Source organism: Carlito syrichta, unplaced genomic scaffold (assembly GCF_000164805.1).
Source record: "Carlito syrichta isolate Samal-C Ts95f unplaced genomic scaffold, Tarsius_syrichta-2.0.1 Scaffold305630, whole genome shotgun sequence".
Taxonomy (NCBI): domain Eukaryota; kingdom Metazoa; phylum Chordata; class Mammalia; order Primates; family Tarsiidae; genus Carlito; species Carlito syrichta.
The window spans coordinates 131,435-152,569 of NW_007249726.1; the positions used below are offsets into that span (position 1 = coordinate 131,435).

Below are 21,135 nucleotides of genomic sequence, written 5' to 3' on the forward strand. Positions count from 1 at the left end.
CTATACAGAGAAAATGTGGCAGACTTTGGTCATGCAGGGAGAAATGGAAGGGTGGAAGATGAATTTTATTTTGAACCTGGACCTGCAAAGCTTGAGAACTACCTGTGATGATTAATTTTATGTGTCCATTTGGAGGATATTTTTAAATGAGATTAACACTGAAATAAGTGAACTTTAAGTAGATTGTTCTCTTATGATGTGGGTGGGCCTCATTCCATTAGTTGAAGGTCTGAATAGAACAAAAAGACTATCTTCCCTGAGAAGGAATTTCTCAAGAAGATTGCTTTTGCACTTCATCTACATCATCAAGGTTTTCTGGATCTACAGCCTGTTTGCCTTTAGAATGGAAGTGGACCCTCAGTTCCACTGGGTTTCCAGCCTGCTGGCCTGCACTGTGCATTTTGTACTTGCCAGTCTCCATAATCATTATCACATGAGCCAATCCTAATATAATATAAATCAATCTCTCTCTCTCTCTCTCCCACACACACACACACACACACACACACACACACACACACACACACACACACACATACACACGCTGCCTATAATTTTATTCTCTTGAAACCATGACAATACAGATTTTGGTGCCAAGAGTGGATATAGAATAATAGAATCTTAAGGATGAATCTTCTAGATTGATTCTGGGGCTTCTGGAATTGGCTCTCAAATATGATCAGATTTGAAGACACTAATAACTCTAATTCCAGTGATAAATAGAAGATTAATAATTCATGGCATAATTTAGCTATAGAGATATGCAAAATATCACCATTGCATATCCTAATAAAATACTCCTAATAAACAATTTTTAAGGAGCAAAGATCTGAGTAACAATGCATGCCATAATTTAAACTTATCATTAATTGTCGTCAAATTAACGAATATAATGATATTGACTGGTTGCTCCTGATGTCTCTGGACAACGTGGGAAAAGAAAATAATGAGCTCAGGAGTTCAAATTCCCATCTCAAGTGCCATATAAATGGCAGGAGCATTTCTGTCTTCCCTGAAAGAGACTTTATCTTATATAGCCACATGGCTGAGATTGCTAAAAACCAAACCCAGAATCTCATCTTGTGAATGACTAAATTACAACACAAATTGGATATCCAAGCTTGCAGAGTGTTTATTGTTAAAGTGAGGGCATTGGCTGGGAAGAAATGGGGTCCTGACAATTATAATGAGATTTATGGAATGACCATTATGAAACTGGGGATATTGTGTGCCTAAGTTTTGATGAGTCCTATACTAAAGAGCAGTAGAATATTAATGTAGAGTAGTTACCAAAACAAATAAATAATATGATGATAAATAAAGCAATATAAATAATATAAAATGATTGAGATCTTACAGACAATAATCTCTGGCTATTACCAATTTAAATTGTAACCAAATAATCACTTGAAAATCTCTAAAGTTTTGAATATAAAAAATGAGAAAATATAATTCATTTTGAGGTAAAAAACATTAAAACTGCAGCATTCCAAATTATGGGATTCCAAAAAGGCAGAGCTGAGAGCTCTATAAATGTTTCTTGAGTTATATTTATAATTTAATATATAAATTTAAATGATTTGAATGTAGATCATCTCATTCCATTTCCGAAAGGCATGTAGATGATGAGTTACGCTAGCAGACTCTAGAAAGTAGGAAATAATTTTAAAAAAAGACAACCTGTGAAATGCAAAATTTATGTACAATGAAGAAAATAATCAAAACCCAAATTATTTGAAGACAGGCAAATATATAACAACCAAGCAAAACTAATACCTTCAAAAAAGTAAAAACATCAAATTATCGAAATATTAATTGACAGAAAGGACTTAATCACCACAGATCCTACATATCTTAAATATATCAAAAAGATTAGTCTCAACTAATTAATGGCAATAAAAATGGATGATATTTTATGAATAATAAAATTTATCAAATGAGTAGAAAAGAAAACCTAAATAGCCATTGATCTTTTGGAGTCATTGAATCTGCAATGAAAACTTAAAAATGGCCAGGTGCAGCGGCTCAAGCCTGTAATCCCAGCACTTTAGGAGAATGAGGTGAGGGGATTGCCTGAGCCCACGGGTTCGAGAACAGCCTGGGCAACTTGGAGAGACCTCATCTCTACAATAAATAAAAAAATTAGATGGGTGTGTAGTTCTGGCTACTTGGAAGGCTGAGGTGGAAGGATTGCCTGAGCCCTTCAGGTCGATGCTGGGGTGGCCGTGAGTGTGCCACTGCACTGCAGCCTGGGTGACAGAGTGAGATTCCAACTCAGAGAAACCAAAATAACAAATAAACAAACAAAAAAATACCCAAACAAAGTTCTAGACCCAGGTGACCTCCTTAAAAATGGTTCAAAAATATTTAATACTAATAAGTTGTTTCAGGGATTATAAATAGAGGGGCTAATTCTCACCTTGTTTTATGATTTGAGAATTATGCTAAGTATATGGCTACCATACCCAGCTAATTTTTTATTTGTTATAGAGACAAGGTCTTGCCAAGTTGCCTGGGCTGGTCTCAAACCCGAGGGCTCAGGCAATCCACTTGCCTCAGCCTCCCAAAGTGTTGTGATTATAGGCTGAGCCACCAAGCCTGGCCTATTTTTGTATTTATTAATCATCCACACTTTATCCTCCTTTCCTCAATATCCTTCTCAACCTCTAGTTACCATCATTTTATAAATTAACATAACCTGTTTATAACTTGACACTACATGTGTCTATATGTTTGTCTTTCAAGATTGTCTTTTCTCAATACAAATATATCAACACAACTGTTGTAAACAGGTTGTAACTTGTCATTAACAAGTTCCTGGAGCAAAGTTTTCCTTAGTCTGATGCCATCAAAGGAGTCATCCATTACATTTTAGTAAAATTTCAGATTTTATTTTTTATAATTTTAGTATATTTAAAATGATACCTGTAACATATGAGTTAGGCCGACATGGATGGTGCTTCTGTGGATAACAGAGTAGATGTTATTCCATTTTATCATGTGACATATAGTAATAACAATATTCTTTCACTAAACTGAATACCTCCCAAGTCTTGTGCATGTACATTTATTTTGTTTTTTCCAGCACCCAAGAACCATAAGTCTGGAATCGCTTTCAGTAATTTTAGCTCAATTACTAAGCCTTAGTATGGGAATCCCTTACGATGATATTAACAAATGCCAGTGCTCAGGAGCTGTCTGCATAATGAACCCAGAAGCAATGTAAGATGCTTGACTTTTATACTTTACATATATAGTTTATTTTAAGATACCTTAGATATATTTAGTAAGAAAGTTTAAGCTGTTAAAGTAAATAATAATGGCTGGATATTGACTGTCACCAATGACCTCAGGCCAAAATATATATCCCAATGCCCATGATGCTTATCTATTTCAGTATCTCTTGTAATATATGTCATATCTACTTTCTCATATGTAATCTTACATTTATCACTATGTTTACTTGTATACTTTTATAATTTGATACATGATATGATAAGCCAAATAGGCTTGGTTGAGATCACTACACAAGAATGATTTATTAGTAATAACTGGTCTCCATGGATCTCCAGGGATTCTACTCCGACTCAGCCTGAAATCGTGGCAACTATTGATTTCAGATTTGCCACCACTCAGCTTTTTCTTGGTCTTGAAATAAGGTCTTTTGCAGTATCCTTATCAGGCCTCAAAGACTTAGTGAATTTGCTTGCTGTTATTATCATTATTCTCAAAGTACATTATGCAATTTTATTGAAATGGGACCAAATAACAAAATAATTTAGAAAAACTATCCAGTCAGTGATTGGAACCAGCCTCTTATCTTGTCATTGGACAACTATTGGCAATAATCTCTGCTTCTCAAATGTCTTAGAGAATCAAGTCCTATGAGCAAATCTCTCATTTTTTTCATTCCTTCACTCCTGCTGCCACAATCACTTCCTAAAAATATTTGTATTCCAGTTCTTATCTCAGGCTCTGATTTGGGGGATAACTCATACTAAAATATTTATCCCAAAGTGATTATAAAAAACAAACCTTTATGAAATGATTGTGGACCCCATATCAATAAGTGATCTGATACCCTTGGCAGAAGGGAATGTTAAGATTGCACTGCAGTAGATCAAGGCTATGATGCAAGATGCTGTGTTCTTTGGTTCTTGTGATCACTAAAATATAATGACTCTAAAAATATTCCTGGTAGATTAGGTATACCTCATAGATTAGGTACATGTGGAATCTCTGGTAAGTATCTGTAAGAGAATTGCAGTGTAGACATACTATTCTGTTGTGGCTTCTCGTGGACTTCTGGGCTCTTGCAGACTTGAGTATCCAGGAAATAATAAGTTGCTATGTTGCTGAAGTTGACCATGTTCATAATAACTGGGGGATTTTCAGATCTACAGAAATGTAAGATCAAGCCAACATATCAATCTATCTAATGACCAAAGTGGTATATCTGGGAAGAGGTAAAAGATATTATAGCAGATCCAGACAGTGCAAGTAAATAACAGAAAACAGGGCTTTTTTTTCTAGATTTTTAATGTGAAAATTCAAATAATTGTTTTTAAACCTTTTTTCTTTTTGTTTAAGCACTTTAAAGCTATGCATTTCTGTCTAGCCATAGCTTCAATTACACATTTCACATTCTTGATATTTTGTGTTTCATTTTCTGTTTGTTGAAATATTTTCTTTCTTTATTTTTTTAAGATGTGTGGTACAATTCAGGATTAGGTATAATGCAAACGTTGATTATGCAGGTACCCTTGTTGATGAGGTGTGTCCCTCTTTCCCCTAGCAATTTCCCTCAACTGCCAATCTCACCTCCCCTACCCTGACAGTTTCCCACTACTGTCAAACCTTTTCTTATAGTATTATGATAATTGTTCAAGGTCCACTTATGAGTGAGAACATGTGGTACTCTGCTCTTTGTTTCTGTGATAGATCACTGAGTATGATCGACTCTAAATCCATCCACTTTCTGCGAAATCCATGTGTTTGTCTTTCTTTGTGGTTGCATAATATTCCATTGTGTATATGTACCACATTTTAAAAATTCAGTCCAGTTTCGATGGGCAGCATGGTTAGTTCCATGTTTTTGCTATTGTGAATAGAGCTGCAACAAACATACGTGTGCAGGTATCTTTTTTTGGAGAATGATTTGAGTTCCTCCAGGTATATTCCCAATAGGAGGATTGCTGGGTCATGTGGAAGGTCAATTTCTAGTTCTTTCAGAAATCTCTACACTGTCTTCCAAAGAGGTTGCACTAGTTTGCATTCCCACCAGCAGTGTAGAAGTGTTCCTTTTTCTCCGCATCCTCACCAGCATCTGTTGTTGTGTGTTTTATTAATGATGGTCATTCCTACTGGGGATAGGTGGTATCCCGTTGTGGTTTTGATTTACATTTCTCTGATGATTAGTGAGGCTGAGCACATCATAGATGTTAGGCTTTGTCAGATATACAGTTGGCAATTTTTTTTTTCATTCTGTGGGCTGTCTCCCTGCTTTCTTGATGATTTCTTTTGCTTTGCAGAAGCTAGTCAGTTTGACGAGGTGTCCCACATGTGTATCTGATTTCTTATGATATTGGTACTCAGGGTTCTGATCCAGAATTGGTTGCCAGTTCCAATCTCCATAAGTATCTTCTGTGTTTTCTAAGATTCTTATAGTTTGAGGTTTTATGTTTAGGTCTGTGATCCATTTAGAGTTAATTTTTGTGTATGGTGATAGGTAGGGGTCCTGTTTCAATCTTCTGCATGTGATCAGTTAATTTTCCCAGCACCATTTACTGAATAGATTCTCCTCTCCCCAGTGGTTGTTGTTGGAAGCTTTGTCAAAGATGAGTTGGTTGAGAAATTGAGGCTTTTCTTCTGGAATCTCTGTCCTGTTCCATTGGTCTATATGCCTGTTCTTGTACCAATACCAGGCTGTTTTGATTACTATAGCGTTATAGTAAAGTTTGACGTCTGGAAGTATGATTCCTCCTGCTTTGTTTCTTTTGCTGAGGATTGTTTTGGCTATTAGTGGTCGTTTATGCTTCCATATGAATTTCTGTATTGTCATTTCCAGGTCTGGGAGGAATAGTTGAAATATTTTCAAATTTTCTTTGTGATTATTTTTTTGCTAGCTATTTTAGAAGTATATCAGTTGATTTTCAAATATTTGTGGATTTCCTGAATAAATTGTTACCTGATTTAATATCTGTTGTGGTCCAATAATATACTTTTTAGATGTCCATCTTTTAAGCCATGAAACTTATTGAATAACAGTATTTATTTTTATGTTATTTTGTTTTTCATTTTTAATCAATCTCTCCATGATGTACAAGTACATACTTCACAACGAAATGTGAGAGTATATGTTCAGTTGCTGCTTTTGTTTTTAGTTAGTAATTAAGATGCCTGGAATAATTTCTTTAAAATTATATTTTCATACAAGTTTTATTAATTTTCTATCTAATGGATATTGCTTCTTTAAAAATGAATTAAATGTTATGTGCATGTTTTGTTTAGGAAGATTAAAAAAAAATTTCTACCTCACTGTAATGAGAACATTGCATTATTTTGTCAGTGCTTTGCATTTTTGTGGCAAAGAAATAAATGTTTAAAATTATGAAATATGATTAACAAAGAAATATACTGATTGAGAAGTGTGTTTATTGGGACAAATTTTTATTTAGATTTTGCTGCAAGTTAGAGAAAACCCAAAGGAATAATAGCATAAAATGAAGAAATTTTGTATTTTCTTGAGGAATCATCACTCTATTTATTGTGTGGCATTTCTCTAACAATTTTATGCCACATTTCTACACAGGGCTCCCGACTCCCAAATCACCTCATAGTTTTGATGGAAATTCTAAATATAACCAAAGCTATAGTCACCAATAGGACAAAGGAACATATAAAAACATGGTTATCTTGTTAATTTTGGAACTTGAACTTATGGCTCACATTAGACCACTTATCTGAGTTTTATATGTGTTCACTCTAAACTTTATAAAAAACTAAGAAATTTAGGCATTATACAAGGAAGTCATGTATTCAGCTAAAATTCAGAAACTCTATTATCAAGAAAAAGTTAGAGGATAGAGAATGGAAACATCCTGAAAATCTGCGTGAAGATTCAAACTGCAAGTAAATATTCAATTGGATGTAATAAATGATTGACATTTTACTTTCTAATGACAATATTAATTTCATTACCAGAAAGTGTATATCCTATAACCTGAACTGTTTTTTTTTACACATGGTGAACATTATCTTGTATTACCTGGTTCTCAGTAACATTAAAGTTCTGTCACTTTTTCTCTTTGGTTTCTGATAGTTAGATATTAATTATTTGAGTTGTTGGCAATGAGGTGATTTGGGGAATGAAAGACACTGTGTAGAAATGTGGTGTAAAATTATCCGAGAAATGCCACACAATTAATAGATTGATGCTTTCTCAGATCTCTATATAATAGATCTGTCATGAAATTCTGTCAAATCTATATATAATTGGTGCATTACATGTATTATACTCTCACAATTCTATGAGATAAATCATGCTTTTATCTTCATATTGCAAAGAGGAAACTGAATTATACATAATTTAAATACCTTTACAGGGAATACAACTTGTAAATGGCTTAACCAAGATCTAAACCCATGTGGTTTGACTGACCACGGGGTCCATATTTTAAAACTTTATGTTACACTTTGTGAGGGGTAAGTTTTGGGCAAGAGGAATTAAGACTAGTTTAGGGAATTTAAGAGTTAGGTGCCTATGAGATAGGTTTAAGAAGAAACACTGAATAAAGCATTGAATATTGGACTATCAAGTTTAGGTGATAAGTTTGAATTGGAGCAACAAATATTGAAGTCATCAGGCACAAGTACTATTTGAAACTATAGAACTAGATAACATTGTCTATAAATAAATATAGACAAAGAAAGGAAGAGCATGGTTTCATTTGTTAATACAAGGGTGTTCCAATGTTTAGAAGTCGTAAAAGAGAAAGAAAGCAACAAATGAACCAGAAATAGAAACTTTGGAAGGTCAAAGCTAAAATAAGAGAGAGCAGTTTCACAAATAAGTGTTATCTAAGAGCCAATAAAGCTTTATGGTTTAGTAACTTATTTCTACTAAAATATTTAAATTAAGCCGGGCTCGGTGGCTCAGCCTGTAATCCCGCGCCTTTGGGAGGCTGAGGTGAGTGGATTGCCTGAGCCTGCGGGTTCGAGACCTGCCTGGGCTGCGAGACCTCATTGCTACAATAAATCAAAAAATCAGCCAGGCATGGTAGCACAAGCCTGTAATTCTGGCTACTTGGAAGGCTGAGGTGGAAGGATCGCCGGAGCCCAGCAGGTTGAGGTGACAGAGTGAGACTACAACTCAAAAAAAAAAAAAAATTTAAATTTTTGCACAACTGATTTTCCATGCACAGAAAATGAATGTTTTGACACTTGCAAAACTGAGTATTTGGTCTGTCGTGAAATGCTATTAAATAACTATATTCTAAAGGTAGGCAGTTTGCAGACACTCTTACACAAAAATTTGAAGTTTGATGTATTTTTAGTCATTTCAGTGGTGTGAAGCTCTTTAGTAACTGCAGCGTGGAAGACTTTGTACACTTTATTTCAAAGCAGACGTCCCAGTGTCTTCAAAATCAGCCTCGCTTAGATCCACATTACAAACAACAGAAAGCACAGTGTGGTAATAACGTGGTGGAAGAAGGTGAAGACTGTGACTGTGGTTCTGCAGAGGTTGGTACTCATTTGGAAGAATATGCACTGGAATTGCATCAAATATTATTCATAGTGTGACACTTCTATTTTCCTTAATTTATCAAAGTATTTTTTTCTGCAAAGGCCTTAGGAAGGCACATAGGGTTTGTAGCAAACTGACGAATGCATTTATGTGTATGGATTCATGATTTGTAGATCTACATGGATTTTTATGGATATACAGGTAATGTTACTTTTTATTCTAGTTTCATTGAAGCATAGTTGACAATTAAATATATTTAAGTTGCACAATTGATGATTTGAGAAGAGTATACATTGTGAAATACCCATCATCATTAAGCTAATTAACACATTTGTCACCTCACATAGCATTTTATTTCTTTTTTCTTTCTCTTCGTTTACTTTCTTTGTTATTTCTTTTCCTTTTTATCTTTCTCCTGTGAACATTTAAAATCTGCCTTGCAGCCATTGCCAGGTCATCACCGCCATTGCCTTGCTCTGGTGTGGCCATGTGCTCTCTGAGCTATGACTGTCACCATGCTTCCTGTCTTTGGCCCTCTTCCCTACCTTGGGAAGGTGAATCTCCTCTTTCTTTCTCTCTCTCTAATGTACTTTTTAAATAAACTATATTTTCTACAAAAAATTTTAAATCTCCCTTTTTAGCAAATTTCAAGTACACAACACAATCCTGTTAGCTATAGTCTATTGTAGCACAGTCGATCTCCAGAACTTATTCATCTTACAGAACTGAAACTTCATACCCCTTAATAATCATACCCCTCCCCACAGACCCTGATAACCACCATTGTAATCTCTCATAAAAGTAAATTTTAAGGCCACTGATCCTATAACTAAGTTGATACAAGTTTACTTTCTTCCTCTTGAGTGTGTCTGTTCCTAGTATTTAAATCTAAAATTTAAACTTATTATTTAACCAAAATTCCTATGCTATTCAGAGAGATAGAAATAAAGCTTTCATTATGGGACAAAAAAACATAGGAGGCACATTTTTTTAAAGATATTTTAATCCAGGTCACTATTTAAGTAAAAAAAGTTTTGAATTAACCTGGTGTGGTGGCTCATGACTATAATCCCAGCACTTGGAAGACTGAGGCAAGAGAATTGCTTAAGCCCAGGAGTTCGACACTGGCTAGGACAACACAGTGAGATCACATCTCTACTAACTAAATGAATAAATGAATGAATAAATAACTAAGTAGCCAGACGTGGTGGTGTGTGCCTGTAGTCCCAACTACTTGGGAGGCTGAGGTGGCAGAATCACCCTGAACCCTGAAAGTCAATGCTGCAGTGAGTCATGATGGTACTGTTGCCCCCCAGCCTGAGTGAGAGTGAGACCTCAACTAAATAAATAAATAAATAAATAAATAAATAAATAAATAAATAAATAAAATATTTGGAACATATATGATCAAAGCTAGTTTTTCAAACTCAGAACTCTTAGATAAAGTGGCTGGATTGCACGAGGGTGGGGAGGTAGAGCTAAAGAATGAAATGAGGGAGAAAATATATTGTGATTCATGGTGAGTAACACAGACCTAGAAAATCAAGATGTGATTACTGCAATGCCTGAGGTCACTCATGAGTACCCTCACCAACATGAAAAGAATGTTTCTAAATATTGATAAGTGTGATCTTGTTTTTAAAATTTATTTCCATCACCCACTTGTTTGGCTTGGTTGGATTTGAATGGGAACATCTTGAAAATGTCCACTAAAATTTGACAGTGATTTGTCTAAACTCCGTTGTGTTAAATATTTGTCTTAAACCACTGTGATGAGACTTTCCCCTCTATAGTTCCATATAGATAGAAATAGCAATGACATTTATTGGACAGAATTAGCTGTGAAAAGTACTGAAAATTCTGTGTTGTAGTATCTTGCTATAACTCATAGTAAGACTTCTGAAACCCCTGATTTATTTTTGCCAACTTATTGAAAAATTTTCCCCAATTAATCCTACCTCAAAGTCTTGGGAATTTATAGAATGCGGGTGTGTGTGTGTGTGTGTGTGTGTGTGTGTGTGTGTGTGTGTGTGTGTGTGTGTGATGGTATTATCTTTCTAGTCTTCTCCTTCCTTATCTGTTGCTTTTATTATTTCTATTAATAGAATGTTTTAAAGAAGATAAACAATAGCATAATACAGGGCGGATTAAGATGTGGGCAAATGATATAAAGGTGACAACTCTAGTCATTGTCAGAAATAATGCCATTTTCAGATATTTATTAGATAATTGAAAATGAAATAAACCCATAATATCCCATAACTTTTGGAGACTTATTAAAATATAGTAGATTCAGAAGGATCCGGTAATAAGCAGTCACGACAATAAAATTTGTAAATTATGGCTTCTGTTTATTTTATGGCTTGTATTTAACTCTCTCTTTGTCCGTTAAAGTCAGAGATCTCAATGTCTTGATTATGATGCATCCTAGGCCTTAGATGATCCTACTGCTAGTATAGCCAAATCTATTCTAGTAGTATAAAAAACATATCGTCTAGCATTTAATAAGTAGTAAATAAATATCTGTTAAGTAAATGAATGAATAAATGGCTTTATTTTTTCTGTTTGCCAACATGTACATATGTTGTCATCAAGAAACTGTCTGTCCAGTGTAAACAAAAGATGGAGGATACTTCCAAGTATTTGATTTGTCTTTCAGGAGTGTGCTGCTAGAGTGCCAAAATGCTGTGAAGCCACTACATGTAAATTAACGGCTGGTTCAAACTGTGCTGCAGGACCATGCTGTGAAAATTGTAAAGTAAGAACTTCAAAAAAAAAGTTCTATTGTTTACATAAGTAAAGTTATTGTTCTTTATAATGCTTATATACATATTTACCTTCTGCTCTATTCAATATCATTTACCTCACCCCAACAGTATAGGTCAAAAGAATATGTTTGTAGGTGGTCTACTGATGAATGTGATCTCTCTGAATTTTGCAATGGATCATCTGCAGCATGTCAGGAAGACTTATTTGTTCAGAATGGGCACCGATGTGCCGAAAATAATTGGCTCTGCATTGATGGAAGATGTTTACATGGGGATAAACAATGTAGACAAGTATTTGGCTCAGGTACTTATTAGAATTTGATTTTTCTGGAAACTGAAAAAATAGATTTTGTTATATTATTGTACCTTTAAAATAATGTGACTTTTGTAAATATTTTAAAGAACTATAGAAAGAAAAGAGGAAAACTGCAAAGGAAAACATACAAGCACCCTCAAATAAAATTAATTTAATTAAAATAAAAATTATTATTTTTTTGAGGTATTTCAACAAAATAATGGGAAATGCTCACCGTCCATGGGACTTGTGAGTTCGAGAAGGAAGAAGCTAGATTGACTGCAAGCTAAACTTTCTTCTCATTTCATAGCCACTGTTTTTCAATAAAGATCGAATAATTAAATAGGACTATAGGTGGCTTTTCTTCTTTGGAAAACTTGCCCATGGCAGGTCTTTCTGCCATGAATCTTTCTTCTTCCTTCTTTTTTTTCTAGCTAATAAACTTTGTGTGAAAACTTTTTAAAAATATGACTATAGACATTAAAAGGATCGTACTGCAATGCATTATAGGGTAGCAGTGACTATAATGGCTGGTTTGCCAACCAGTGGGGTGGAATTAGAAATTCATTAAAATTTAGACAAAAGAAAGTAAATAGCAGTGAATCTCTATTGGCTTTGACATAGTTAAAGGGACTGTTACTTTTCTTTGTGTGACTAAGAAAAAGAAAGACCAGTAGGAATAGAAGAAACATTCCCTTTTGGAACTTGAGTAGTGTGAAAATCTATTATTAATAAAATGGACAACTTCTTTCTTTTAAAAAAAGGATCATAAATATAAGTTGTCATGTGAATACAATTTAAACCACACATGTGGGTACCGACCACTGTGATACAACTTTCACCTCTAGAATTCCATATAGATAGCAACTTCAATGGTATTTAAATGACAGAATAGCTGTGAAAAATACTGAAAATTCTGCATCCAAACACATGCATAGATTCACATGTGAAAACTATAGTGAAGTCTCATAAAAATCCTAGAGTGGATGCATGAAAATTCAGGGAGTATGAAATTATTGAAAGATGGTGTTCACTGAAGTTGCAAACAGTTACAGCAAAAACATGGTACAAACTGTATATGGAATTGTTAGCTGAAGAATATATAAACAGCAATAATGACAACAGTATTTCAAGTCTATATCTGAAGAATTAGGAACAATTTACAAAGGAAATAATTAGGATATTCATAGAAACAGTCAGGTGGGACGACTTTTCTCTACTGAAGTAACCGGCATGTCTAACTTTAATCTCTATGTAAAAAGGGGTTGTAAAATAATTTCAGTCCCCGAGATGAACATACAGATGCAAATAAAGAAGCTTACAAAATGGAAAAATGTTGTCCTGGGAAAGTGGATAATTTGAAATCCTAAGGAGAATAATTTGCAGATGAAAGAAAAAAGAGAAAAAAGAGAAAGGGAGAAAGACAAAGAGGTTTTTTATTACTGATTTAAGGTCTTCACTTGGCAATTGGTTTGTGCAGATTTCCTATTTTTTTCACAATTTACTCTTCATAGGTTGTTTGTGTCCAAGACTTTATCTGTATCTTCTATGTTATCAAATTTGTTGGCATATAACTTTTCATAAGATTATTTTATAAGCCTTACATTTTTGTGGTATCAATTATGTTTCCTTTTTCATTTCTGATTTTATTTGGATCATCTGTCTTTTATTATTTAGTTTAGCTAAGGTTTGCTACTCTTGTTTCTCTTTTCAAAAAGCTAAGTCTTCATTTTTTGATATTTTGAATTGTTCTTTTAGTCTGTAGCTTATTTTTGTTCTAAGATTTATTATTTCGGGGAGGGAGGAAGAGAGGAAAGTAGAGAAAGAGAGACAACAAAGTAAGAAAAGAAGATCTTGATTTAACAGGTATACTGGTTAAAATGAAAAATAAATTACCATATTGGCTAATCATTGACAAAGTAGAATGTCAGTTTAAACTGGCAGATAGAATTGAGAAATTTTGCCCTAATGCTAAAAATATAGATACAAAATAGGAAAGTATATAAAAGGCTGTATTTGAACTCATTTAATTTTCTTTCTAAATTTATTCCTATAAAAATTGGTCATGAATTATGTAAAAAAAGATTTAAACCATAAGCATAAATAATGTAATAAGAGAGAAGATTAGTAAAATTTTTGTTGGGATACATATATATTTGTATGTATAGATATTGAATGTATGTATATTTGCATGTATATATTTAAGTATATTTAATTTATAAAGAATAAGATGAATTACATTAGTTATATGCCAAAAAATATAAGTTAACCTCTAGATGAATAAAAAATAGAAAATTATAGTTTTCTTAGGGAGAAAAAAACTGAAACAAAATTTGGTGATTCTAGAAAAATGTAGCAGAGAGAGAGAGTTAGAAAACAAACATTACATGAAACTATAGGGTTATTCTAAGATAAATGCAGAAAAATACATGTAAATGTATTTAGGTTAGACACTATGTAAGGATTTTTTGTAGCTTAGCTGGTCAATAAACAGAAACATTCGAGAAGCATCAAATCTGTACACACAGAGTTACTTCTAAACCTAGATGATTTTCTACTTACTTTCAAAATACCACTAAAATAGATGCTTATTTTCATGAATTATATTTCAAAAGCATGAATAAAGATTAGAAGTAATCAAATAATTTCTTAATGTTATCATAATTCTAATAACCAAAAGGTTCGAGAGAATAATATAGCAAAATTTTTTATCAGTTTTATCTTATAAAAATCGAGGAAATAATAAAGCCACTAAAACTTGTATAAATTGGATCAAACTGTTCTTAAGTAATGAATCATGACCAGTCATCAGTAATTTAACAAATCTGTCTTTGTAAAGATTTAAACAAAGTAGACACTGATAAATTTTGGAAACTGTCATATTATTTAAACTGCATATTAGAAATTTTCACTGGCTTTCATGTTTAGAGTAAGAGAATTTGGTAAATATCCAAAATCATCTATCAGTTAGTAGCTCTAATATAGCTTACTTAAAAAGTTAGATTTATGCCAGGATTGTAAACCTGGTAACTTATTAACAAATCAGTGAAGTGTAATATGAATAACATGAACTGTCTTACTCAAGGCAAAATAACATTTGATACATTTTTAAATGTCCCCCTTCCAACATAGACTATGGAGAAACTTTAAATATGTGTTCGTTAACATCAAGAGGATGATGAGGGTTTCCTCACAATATTAGGTTCCTAGCCTCTAATATAAGCATAAATAATATTGATCTTAGTTATAGAATTCCAATTACAGCCAAAGACAGATGTGAAGAAATAAAATTAATAGGAGTGAAGATATGGAAAAACCAATAGAATTAACAAATCATTAGAACTAATAAGCTTGCAGGTTTTCTAGATATAATTGCAATTGGTAAATATCAATATTATTTCACTACAGTGGTAAAAAGCCCATTAAACTGTAATAGGAGACAGTTACTTTAGCAACAAAAATCTATTAAAATATTAATTTAACATTATGAAAACATTTTAAAGAAAACATTATAAATGTCAGATAATAGGCATAAAAGTTATCCAAAATACTTAAGAAATATATTGAATTCATGAATGAAAAGAATTTCCACCAAATTAATTTATAACAATCAAATGAAAATTTCATCAGGATATATTGAGGAACTTAACCAGATAACCTAATATATACACAAAGTTGGAGGACTTCTCTTACTGGACAATAATCATAATAAAATGGTTTATTAATACAACTAGCAAGTATACTAATGCTATGTTCTGAATGATTATGTTCCCCAAAATTCATATGTTGAAATCTTAACCCCCAGTGTGAGGGTGTTAGAAGGAGGGATTGCTTACTTCATGAGGGTGGAGCCATCATGAATGGGATGTTGAGTGCTCTTAGAAGAGGCCCAGGAGAGATCCTTAACCCTTTCTTCCATGTGAGTTACAACAAAAAGATCACCCTCTACAAGGAAGTGGGCCTCACCTGACACATAATCTGCTTGATCCTTTATCTTGGGCTTCCAGTGAAAAATAAATTTCAGTTGTTTATAAGCCACCCAGTCTACGGTATTTTTGTTATAGCAGCCCAAATGGAATAAGACAGCAAAATAGATTAGGAAAATATATGAACAGAATGGAAAAGAAGATAAAAAACTGATATATTCGTAAAAGAACTCGATATAGATATCACAGTTGTGAAACCACAAAATAATAGACTGGGGCAGGCTTAAAAAAATGAAAATGACATATAAATAAAGTTAAGCCTTGATGCCATTTAACACACAGTGGTATAACTTAGAAGCTAAAATAGGTAATTCAGTAAAACAGTAAATGATGTGATTTCTTCAAAAGTTAGGACTTCTGTTACATATGGAGAACACTGTATAATAACTTTTAGAGAAAAGAATAACTAGGGAGAAGATACTTGTAAAGTCTAAAAAGCAGAATAATTTCTATAATATATAAATGCTATAACAAATAGGAATTTCAATAAAAAGGGAATCAATCGTATAGGGAGGCAATTCACATAGTGTGACATTTAAATATCTGGCCAGTATTTGGAGTTGTATTAAGCTTTATTTATCATCAAAATGCTGCAAATTAAGCACGAAAGAAAATTCAATGCATTAGTTACAGCCTAGAGAATATCATACAGAAGTTTTCATTAACCACTCAGGCATATGCAAATAACATTGCAAGAATTATTTAAATAATGATGGTAAAAATAGCATTGAGAGTAAAACTTATAAAAATATATTGTATAATAATATCCTGTATGTGAATTTTAAAAATAGTATACACCTGCAAGAAAATGCTGCAAAAGTTCTAAGAATTTGAATGACAATCTCCAGGAAAGACCATGTATAAATGGGAATATGGGAGGAAGAGAATAAATTTTTCAAAATTAAAAAAAATTTCTAAGTTTTTTTCTCTTTATTTTATTATTGAGATGTGGAGTACAAGTCAGGATTAGGTACATCAGTTGTCTGTGTGCAGGTGAAGTTTGAACCTCTGACTGGTCCTCACTTCCCCTTGTGCAGAATCAGGTACCTTTTGTGATGAGGTGTGTTCTTCCTCTTCCCTTCCTCCCCTAGCAGTGTTCTGCAACTGCCTGTCTGTCCCTAGTAGCATTTTGATAAATGCTTAGGATGCACATTAAGTGAGAACATATGGTATTCAGTTCTTTGTTTTTATGATTGATCACTAAGTATAATGAACTCCATCCAGTTTGCTGTGAAGTCCATAATTTGGTCCTTTATGGTTGCATAATACACCATTGTGTATATGTACCACATTTTCATTATCCAGTCCACTTTCGATGGGCAACAGGGTTAGTTCCATGTGTTTGCTATTGTGAATAGTGCAGCAATAAACATGAGTGTGCAGGTGTCTTTTTTATAGGACAATGTGTGGTCCTCTGGGTATATTCCCAGAAGGGGGATTTCTGGGTCATATGGAAGGTCAATTTCTAGTTTTTTTAAAAAAATCACCACACTGTTTTCCATAGAGATTGAACTAATTTGCACTCCCACCAACAGTGTAGAAGTGTTCTCTTTTCTCTGCACCCACACCAACATGTGCTGTTTTTTGGTTTGTTATCGAGGACCATCCTTATTAGAGTTAGGTGGTATCTCAATGTGGTTAAAATTTGCATTTCTTTGATGGTTAGTGAGGCTGAACATTTTTTCATGTGTCTATTGGTTGTATGTCTTCTTTTGAGAAGTGTCTATTCATGTCTTTTGCCCACTTTTTTTTTATAGGGTCGTTGTTTTTTTCCTTTTGGTTTGTTGGAGCTAACTGTAGATTTTGGATGTTAGGCCCTTGTCAGATACAAATTAGCAAATGTTTTTTTCCCATTCTGTTTTGTCTCTCTGCTCTCTTAATGGTTTCTTTTGCTGTACAAAAGCTTTTCAGCCCAATAAAGTTCTACTTGTCTATAGTAGCTTGTATATCATTTGCTTTTGGGGATTTGATCATGAATTGGTTGCTTACTCCTATATGCATAAGTATGTCTTCTAAATTTTCTTCTATGATTCTTATAGTTTGAGGCTTTGTATTTAGGTATTTCAAGTTGATTTTTGTATATGGCAATAGGTAGAGGTCCTGTTTCATTCTTCTGAAAGTGGTCAGTCAGTTTTCCAATACATTTACTGAATAAATCTCTTCCCCCTGGTGGTTGTTTCTGTAGAGTTTGTTGAAGATGAGTTGGCTAAGAAATTGAGTTTTTGCTCCCAGAATCTATCCTGTCCTATTGGTCTAAATGTCTGTTTTTGTATCAGTACCAGGCTGTTTTGATTATTGTAGCCTTATAGTAAAATTTGAAGTCTGGAAGTGTGATACCTCCCACTTTGCTCCTTCTGCTAAGGATTGTTTTGGCTCTTTTTTGTTTCCAGATGAATTTCTGTATTGCCATTTCCAGGTCTGAGAAAAATGATGCTGGTATTGCTTTGAATCTGTAGATTACCTTGGGTAGAATGGCCATCTTGGTAATATTGATTCTTCCAATTCATGAGCAAGGGATGTTTTTCCATTTGTTTGTGTCATCTTTAATTTTCTAAGTAGTTTTGTAGTTCTTGTTGTAGAGGTCTTTCACTTCTCTGGTTAGGTAGATGCCAAAGTATTTCTTTTTGTGTGTGTTTGTGACTGTTGTGATTGAGACTTTGCTTTTTATTGGGTTCTCTGTCTGTTTGCTGCTGGTATATAGAAATGCCATTGTCTTTTGCACATTGATTTTGTACCCCAAGACTTTGCTCAAGTCACTTATCAGTGCAAGGAGTTTTCAATGTATAGGATCCTATCGTCTGCAAAGAGGGTTAAAAACGTACTCTTTACCTACCTGGATACCCCTGATTTCCTTCTCTTGCCTGGTTGTTCTAGTTAGGACTTTCAACACTGTGTTTAACAGGAGGGGTGAGAGTGGATATCCTTGTTTTGTTTTCAGGGGAAAATGCTTCCAACTTTTGTCCATTGAGTAATATGCTGTATGTGGGTTTAATGTAGATAGCTATTTTTTGAGGAATGTTCCTTCTGTGCCTAGGTGCTCGAGAGTTTTTATCAAGAAAGGATGCTGAATTTTGTCAAAAGCTTTTTCTGTGTTAAACAATATAATCATGTCATTCTTGTTTTTACATCTGTTGTTGTATTGAATTACATTTATAGTCTTGTGAATGACCAGTCCTGCATCCTGGGGATGAAGCTTACCTGGTAATGGTGAATGATTCTTGAGTTGTGTTGTTGGATCCGATTTGTTAGAATCTTGTTGAGAATTTTTGCATCTATGTTCATCAAGGAGATTGGTCTGTAATTATCTTTCCTTGTTGGGTCTTTGTCAGGTTTGGGTATCAGTGAGATGTTAGCTTCATAAAATGATTTGGGGCAGTTTCCATCTTTCTCAATTGCCCAGAATACTTTTAATAGGATTGGTATCAGCTCCTCCTTATATGTTTCCTAGAATTCTGCTGGAAAACCATCTGGTCCAGGGCTTTTTTTGCTTTTGGTCTGTAGATTTCTTATAACAAAGTCTACTTCCTGGGTTGATATTGGTCTACTTAGGGTTTCAATTTCTTCTTGTTTCAACCTTGGGAGGTTGTGTGATGTCAGAAAGTCCTCGACTGCATTTAGGTTTTCGAGTTTGTTTCCATACAGGTGTGCATAGTAAACTCTGATGATCCTTTGAATTTCTTTGGGGTCAGTTGTAACTTCATCCTTGCATGTATAATTGTGTTTATTTGGGCCTTTTCTCTCTTTTTCTTAGTCAGTCTGCTTATGGGTCTGTCAATCTTATTTATCCTTTCAAAGAACCAACTTTTTGTTGATTTTTTTTCTATGATACTATTGTCTTCTATTTCCTGTAGTTGGAATTTTACTTTACTGATCTGGATTCTTCTGCCGAAGTCAGGGTTTTGATGGTTTTGCCTTTCCAGTTCTCTTAGAGGTGATGTTAGGATGTTTACTTGTAATCTTTCTGTTTTCTTAATTTGTGTGTATAGTGCTATACATTTCCCTCTTATTTCTGATTTCATGGCATCCCTACATTCTGGTAAGAAGTATCTATTTTTTCATTTGTTTCTAGGGATCTTTTAATTACTTTCTCAGTTTCCTTGTTGACCAAGGAGTCATTCAGCAGTATGTTATTTAGTGTCTATGTCTTTGTGTGTTTGGTGGGATCTTGTTGGTAGTGATATTTATTTTTATTCTATTGTGGTCTGAGAAGATGCATGGTATTACTTCAGTCTTGTGGAATTTGTTTGTGTTTGATTTATGGCTGACAATATGGTCAGTCTTAAAGTATGTTCTATGTGGTGAGAAGTAGATTATAATCTGTGGCTGTTTGGTGGAGTGTTCTGTAGATCTCTATTAAGTCCATTTGGTCAAGTGTCAAGTTGAAGTTCTGGATCACCTTATTGATATTTTGCCTTGATGATCTATCTAGGATTGTTAGTAGGGTATTTAAGTCCTCGGTTATGAATGCGTTACAGTCAATATCTTCTTTTTGTTTACTTAGTAGTTGTTTTATAAATCCTGGTACTTCTGTGTTAGGTGCACATATGTATAGGATGGATATTTCTTGCTAGTGTATTGAATCTTTTATCATTATGTAGTGTTCTTCTGTATCCTTTTTAATCTTTTATAGTTTGCAGTTTGTTTTTTGATATTAGAATTACAACTTCTGCCTTTTTTTGTTTTCCATTTGCCTGTACATCTCTTTTCCATTGTCTCACTTTGAGTCTGTGGGTGTCCTTTGTAGTGAGATATGTTTCCTGAAGGCAGCATATTGTTGGCTTGTGATTTTTTTTTTTAATCCAGTTTACCATTCTATATCTTTTCAGTGGCATGTTTAGTACATTCATGTTCAGGCTGATTATTGAAATTTGAGAGTTTATTCCTGTCATTTGGCTTTGTTTTCTTATAATTTTTGATTTAGTATATGTGTATGCTTTCGTTTTTGCATGTGCACTGTGTACTCTGTTGGCTGTGTTTGCCTGTACTTTTGCAAAGGTCATGGTTATTCTATTTTTTCTTTTTTCTTCTGTGCTCAGCATCTTCTTAAGTGTCTCCTGTAGAGCTGATTGGAAAACACCATATTCTTTTAGGGATTGGACGTCTGGGAAGAAATTTAATTCTCTGTCACTGATGAAACTTAGCTTGGCTGGGTAGAAAATCTTGGGCGAAATAGTTTATCTTTGAGAACATTAAAGATTGGAGTCCAGTCCCTTCTGGCTTGTAGTTTTTCTGCTGATAAGTCTGGAGTAATTCTGATTGGTCTTCCCCAATAGGTAGTCTGAATTTTTTCTCTTGCGGCCTTTAGGATTTTTTCATTTATGCCTACATTTTTTTTTTTTT

The 21,135-nt window shown here is 33.8% G+C and overlaps 1 protein-coding gene across 1 annotated transcript in view; it reads left to right on the forward strand.

The window, feature by feature from the left end:
• ADAM2 (ADAM metallopeptidase domain 2) overlaps window positions 1–21,135 on the forward strand; it is a 110,564-nt gene that overhangs the window by 57,666 nt on the left and 31,763 nt on the right. The window contains exons 11-14 of the mRNA XM_008061856.1: window positions 3,086–3,222; window positions 8,556–8,742; window positions 11,406–11,504; window positions 11,623–11,818. Coding sequence (XP_008060047.1) covers window positions 3,086–3,222; window positions 8,556–8,742; window positions 11,406–11,504; window positions 11,623–11,818 — 619 coding nt within the window. The remainder of the gene's footprint in view (window positions 1–3,085; window positions 3,223–8,555; window positions 8,743–11,405; window positions 11,505–11,622; window positions 11,819–21,135) is intronic.